Source organism: Nicotiana tabacum, chromosome 19 (genome assembly GCF_000715075.1).
Source record: "Nicotiana tabacum cultivar K326 chromosome 19, ASM71507v2, whole genome shotgun sequence".
NCBI lineage: Eukaryota > Viridiplantae > Streptophyta > Magnoliopsida > Solanales > Solanaceae > Nicotiana > Nicotiana tabacum.
The window spans coordinates 65257330-65263855 of NC_134098.1; the positions used below are offsets into that span (position 1 = coordinate 65257330).

At 37.7% G+C, this 6526-nt stretch overlaps 1 protein-coding gene across 9 annotated transcripts; it reads right to left on the reverse strand.

Annotated features, from left to right (window-relative positions):
* Positions 1-384: 384 nt before the first annotated feature.
* LOC107790816 (serine/arginine-rich-splicing factor SR34) lies at positions 385-6203 on the reverse strand. 9 transcript variants are annotated; one of them, XR_001649103.2, is made up of 17 exons: positions 6064-6203; positions 5584-5672; positions 5226-5291; positions 5051-5125; positions 4842-4956; positions 4718-4764; positions 4548-4605; positions 3138-3187; positions 2962-3018; positions 2758-2885; positions 2574-2672; positions 1964-2030; positions 1811-1876; positions 1528-1621; positions 1044-1442; positions 779-873; positions 385-691 (listed from the first exon to the last, which is right to left on the reverse strand). XR_001649103.2 is itself a non-coding variant. In XM_016612782.2 (14 exons), the coding sequence occupies exons 2-14, from the start codon at positions 5665-5667 to the stop codon at positions 688-690; spliced, it is 912 nt and encodes a 303-aa protein (XP_016468268.2). In that variant the 5' UTR covers positions 5668-5672; positions 6064-6203; the 3' UTR covers positions 385-687. The 9 variants fall into 9 exon arrangements, 4 of the variants coding, with proteins under 4 accessions (XP_016468268.2, XP_016468269.2, XP_075093968.1 ...); XR_001649107.2 differs by lacking the exons at positions 1811-1876; positions 1964-2030; XR_012702729.1 differs by lacking the exons at positions 1811-1876; positions 1964-2030 and having other exon boundaries at positions 5584-5685; positions 6064-6200.
* Positions 6204-6526: the final 323 nt, after the last annotated feature.

A 6526-nucleotide genomic window follows, 5' to 3' on the forward strand; every position in this document is an offset into this window, starting at 1 on the left:
TGTTTTCAAATGGAGTAACATTTTTTATTTGATTTTGAAAACCAAAATATGTGTTTCAATCCATCGTTGCTGTCGAAAAATTTTCTAACCAAACGTGGCTGATCAGGCCAGTAATAGTACTTCACTTGAATAGAAAAGTATCGAGATGAAATCAAGTTTTTCTTTGTCAAAATTCAAGCCTGATCATAAGGAAGAATTACTCAAAGCTACTTTAAATAGTATTTTGTAACTTCATTTTCAAATCATTTTTAAACTTCCAACTCAAATGTTATCCCAATGCATATTTGAAGAATTGTGATAAAAAAAATTGTTGGCCACATATAAATAGTACAAGTGCTTCTAAAAATGAACACCACGGACCCAATTTGACGAACAAGGACAATCTGCAAATCAAGGAAATTCATAATGTGAATGTGAAAAAGGAAATTAGTTCCATCTCTTACCATCACGCAGCTAGAAAGCCTATTAAGTTCTACTATAATATTGCAGTCTTTACCAAGTCTTAAGAGATACCAAGTTCAGTATAACAATTATTATCGTCTGGCGTTCAATAATACAGAAATCCTTTAATGTAAGCAGAACAACACTCTTTCGGGCACTTGGACTCCCCGACTATGCAGCTAATCTTCCGGGCATGATGGAACTCGCAATCACAGCAACCCAAGTCAAGAGATGACTCCAACAATCTTAACTGTCAAATAGCAAAACTTCCAATAAAATATCCATCCAATCACTAAAATGATCAAACATAACATATCACAAGGATCAGAAGTAAGACCTGGATAAACCTCTGCTCCGACTACGACTCCGGCTCCTGCTCTGGCTTTGGCTGGGACTGCGTCTTTTTGGACTTTTACTCAAACGTTTTGGGCGCTGCAATTAACCAGTTGAGAAAAAACAAAGAAATGTAGCCAAAGAAAAGAGATTCCAATTTAAAAAGGCCAGGTATGCCAAAAACAACGACATAGTAAGACAAGACGGATGATCCCGACATGTTTGATTTTGAGGTATCCAGTTCACTTCAAAACAGAGATTTAACTTACAGATGGTGCTGGCGATCTGGACCTTGATGGAGATCTGCAAAATTTCCAGAAAGAACTTAATTTAATATCCCAGTCCTGCCACTTAACAATTCCTCCAACTGCCTCGATTCCACTTCCACATCAGCATGACCATTATCAAAGTAACATTGTGGGCAGAATCCAGAGTGGAAAATATGGCATGTATGAAGCAATGCAATTTAGCCAGTTAAGATTTAAGTAATAGTTCAAATTTGTGCAGTCAAAGAGACCAATAACCAGGAATGAAAAGAATGAACTAGAGTCTTTCTTCACTTTGGTAGAAAATGCATCTACCACAAATAGGTGGTGATCCAAATTCAGGTGGCAGTTAGTTCCCCAGTCCAGCTCCACCATAGAATCCATGATCTTCATGATCCCAATCTAGCACCCACGGAACATTTCACGATGCTCATTAGATCAGAGACATCATAAAGGACCCAAAGTTGCCATCTAGAAAACATCGTACCTCCACAACCAAAAAGAGTTGCAGGCAAGACCATATGCATATCCACTCAAGATCCTAATATGCAAATCCACAAACTGCCGCATATATCCAACATCTATAAAAACAAACAAGGTGACTTTTCATACTTATAAAGGAAATGACAATGCAGTACGTTTTCCCTACAACACAGTTCCAAATTGAATTAAAGGAAATGAACCAACTATCCCCTCAAAACACCTTTTATATTTCTTTTTTGCTCAGCCCCAAACCTTTTAAATTTCTAGTTTTGCTTGAACAGACATACACTATCATAGTGACCAGTCTCTATTGAATGGTTGCACATTGAATTGGCGAGCAGAGTAAGAAAATCCTGAAATAGCAGGAAATAAATGAATATGAATTCTATTTTCATAGGGGCAAGAAAAAGGAAAAAGTTTAACATCTGTAATGTTCGTACTCATTTGGTTCATTCTAATGGTTTGCTAATGCCATTGCAAGCACTAAACCCCCCTCTAAAATCCTGCCTGAAGCAGAAGAAAATAACACAAATGTAACTATTCATTCCCACCAGAGTATGCAAAACTACACATTACCATGAAATGCAACCTTTGCAAAAAATTTGGCCTACGGGCTACGACAACTTACCATTCACCCGATGTACCACCATTTGACAAATTACCAGAAGACTCATACTGATACTGAAAGGACTATATAACTCAAATACTTAAAAGTGGATTCGGCAGTTTTATGCATGACATGCGAGACAACAGCTTCTCGCTGCTATATTTTTCAGAAAGACAAAAGGAGAGGCCACTGAGAACCAATTAAGCAAAGAAGACTAGAGCATCAAGAGTCAATATCAAGGTGAGTTTTTCAGTGAGCACATCAAACTAACAGGATAGAAGATAAAGGGCAAAGTGTATCACACTGCAAGAGCACTTTAGATTCAAAGATCTTACATCAACGACAATTCCAGTGTAAAAGAACTTGAGAAAATTGGAAATATTCTAATCAACAAATAATGAATAAAAGACTTGCAAGAAAAGAAAGGGTTAGCAGAATATTACCTTGAGATAGAACGTCCTTTTGACCCAGAACGGGACCGAGAAGAGACGGACCTTGAACGAGATCTTGAGCGCCTTGAAGATTTAGCTTTAGGAGATTTGCTGCTATGGAAAAGATACCAATAAGGCCCATAATTGCATTAAAGTAAACCACTAGTCCAAACATAAATGTGTAATGTGTTATGACCTTTTGCTCCTGCTACGACTGACACTTCTACTTCGGCTACGGCTTCTACTGCCACTCTTTCCTCTGGAGTAAGAACGGCTGCGGCTTCGACTGCGGCTTTGGCTGCGGCTGTGGTCATATTCCTTAACCTACAAGAAGTAGGTTTCTAGAATAACCAAAAGAAGGCATCAACGGTATAATTCAAGTAATAGAAATGTGTCATACCCGAATTGTTGAACGAGAAAAGGCATTCCGAAACTCAGAGTCATCAAGCTTTTTGATCTATACATATGAAAAGATATTAGCTGCACCTCTTAGTCATATAATGGTATATCAAATATTATGAACAGCATCAAGGTTAAGGAAACCAAAAAAAGGGAAAAGAAAAGCAGATGACTTACAGCATATTTCATGTCATTGTAGTTTGTATAATCCACAATACCAGTAGTCCCTGAAAGTCCAATCAAATTTCCGACATCAGAATAAGTTACAAAATAGAAATGACACAGTAATATGAAAATCAATATGCTTCCTACAGACTGAACGGAATTTCAGACCACCTATTATATCATTAATCTGATATATGGAATGTGATTAATAATTTCACTAACAATCACATCCTCCTCGGGACGAGTTATCCTGTCCTCTGTAGAATCACCAAAAAACGGCTCAACCAAGTTACTCAGCTTTTAGCATGTCGAAGATGGCCAACTCTTTCACATTATCAAGCATAGCAAGCACCAAACTCACGAGTATTGGAAGACAGTACAAATTTTGTCTAGACAAAGGAAGATATATCAGCTTATATAAGAGGTAACAATAGAGAGGGAGACTTGAAAACCCAAATTATGAATCCATAGTTCTTTTCTCTGTATTTTTCCAAGTTCATTGGATGTACCGAGAACCCACAGTTTTTTTTTTATGACCGAGAAATCCGTCTGGGGCCGATCCTTTGGACCAACCGCAGCCTTCGAAACTCGGTGGATAATGGGCCCGCCCCTCTACCCTTCTCCACTTAAATACCAGGCTTTTGCTTTGCATGGTGTGGGGGCTTGAACCTGTGACCTAAGACACAAATCTACCACCCTTTGCCACTTGAGCTAGGCCCTGGGGGCAAAACTCAAAAGGGATGAACCCACAGTTATACTTATCAAAGTTCTACACATCAAAAGAATGATACTAATAATCAGCAACAGTATGCTTGCCCTTAATGTTCTACTCGATTATGAACTCATTACTCTATGATAAAAAGAAAATTGTATCCTTAACCAATTGCTATGACATGTAAACCACAATGAGCAGGAAGAGGAATACTGTGTCAGTGTAAAATTCTCCATATTTTGGTCTTTTTCCAAATCATATCAGTACAATGGTTGTGCATATCATAGTTCTCTTCTCTGTATTTTTCCAAGTTCATTGGATGTACCGAGGTATGAACCCACAGTTATACTTATCAAAGTTCTACACATCAAATGAATGATACTAGTAATCAGCAACAGTATGCTTGCCCTTAATGTTCTACTCGATTATGAGCTCATTACTCTATGATAAAAAGAAAATTGTATCCTTAACCAATTGCTATGACATGTAAACCACAATGAGCGGGAAGGGGAATACTGTGTAGTGTAAAATTCTCCATATTTTGGTCTTTTTCCAAATCATATCAGTACAATGGCTGTGCATATCATTGTAGGTTCCCATGAGAAACTCATTGCTTTGTGTGTCATCGTAGGTCCCCATTGCACATGGAGCAGTTCTTGGCAATTTAAAGAGAGAAAAGTGAATCTAGCTTTAGCTGCTTATAATCTTACCCCTCCGTTCACGGAAAACTTGGGAGAAACAAACATCCCCAGCTCGACGCATGTGATCCTACATAAGAAACACAGGTTACGAATATTCAAAAATTAAAGGACAAAGTTGAGGGGAAAAGGAGGATCTCGGTATGGTCCCTATATTCACAACTCAAAAGACACCAACTCACCTTGAGATCCTGCCACGACGCTGAATGGGGTAATCCTGTAATCTTCACTGAAAAGCAACAAAAAATATCAAACAACACAAAATGCAATGCAATGTACTACAATATACAAAACCATGAGGCACACCTCGATAATCAGAACGTCTGGACACTCCACCACGGTGACCACGACCACCACCACCGTCGCCACCACCATAACGATCGTTTGACGACTGACCACGTCCGCCATGTGCAAGCTCAACCTGCCAGTATGAGCAATTTTAATAGAATCAGCATCCAACAAGGAAGCAACTAGTGAGTTTGTTTAGACAATAAGCTAATACACATTTGACCAACCCTCAGACGGTGCCCATCAAAATCATAGCCATCACGACCACGAATAGCATCTTCAGCATCACGAACTTCTTCAAACTGTTAAAGTTTGCCACCAATATAAAGGTCAGAGTAGCTAAAAGGGCGTAGGCAGGCTGATTTAACGAAATATATTGGAACCAAGGCAGCTCAAACTCACCTCAACAAAAGCATAACCAGGGGGTCTTGGTGGAATTTTCAGCTCAATATGTGCTATTGGGCCATACTGCACTCACACATCAAAGAGTTTATAAGTTTCTATGAGCTGAAATCTTAAAAATTGCGGCAGCAAAATTACACACATACACAAGCATTCCGAAGCGTACAACAATAACAATGATACTCCACAATCCCAAACTAGTTGGGTTTCGCTGTAATGAATTCCCTATATACATTCTACTCTATTTGGGCCCACTTTACTCAAATGCTTAATTTTGTTTTATTGTATTGTTTTCTTTTTGTCTTTAAGCACTATGAAATCACATCCAATAATGTAGGAATCCAAGTAGAGCATGCACCTTATAAAACAGATCTTCCACTTCACGCTCACGAATATCGCCGGGAAGATTGCCAACATAAAGTGTCCTACTCGATCGACTCATTGTCCCTGAAAAAGAAAACTACATTCCCAGTAAAACCAAATATTCTGCCAGAAACACACAAACACAAAAGGCCTAACAGACAAGAATAAGAAACAAGCACCTCTTGCATCTAATTGAAACTAACATCAATTTGCACAATTCATACATTCTTTGCAGGGACAAAAAGGGAACAGGTAAAAGAGAAAAACTTTTACACTCTTGTAATTATTCAGTTGCAAAACAACTTCAATCACAAAAACATAGCTTGATCGACAGGAACAAGACACAACGTAACTTCGCACTAACTGACATTAATTTATACAATCCCAACACTCTTTGCATTGACAAGAAGGGAAATCGGAAAGGATATAAAATTAGAACAACCTGTTTTATGTGAATATATGTAACCGAACATACCTCAGAAGATCGAGAGCAGACTAAGCTACAATCCACAGCGCAGAAGCGAGAAATGTTTGAAGATTAGGGTTTTAAGGATTAAAGGAGGGTGGGATACAGTGAAGCGATATTAGCGTGCTCCTGAGTAAGCATTTTGCATTTCACTCCTTCATGTTTATTGTTTTAACAGTTCCACCCTTGTAGTAACCCATATAAATGATTATAAGAATCTACTCATATTCATATTTATACCAATTTACCTAACCCACTTGTTAGATTAAACTGGTAATGTTACTAATTACCAAACCAATGTATTTACTAAATTTAAAAAAATAAATATTAGTTAACTATAGTTAAATGATAAAAGAGTATGCAATAGACTTATGTTCTTTTATTGTTGGTTTTGTAAACACGAATTGCGGTAAGTTTTTACTATAAATAAATATTTTTTTGTTTTAATTTGCCTAGTATAGTTTGTCTATGT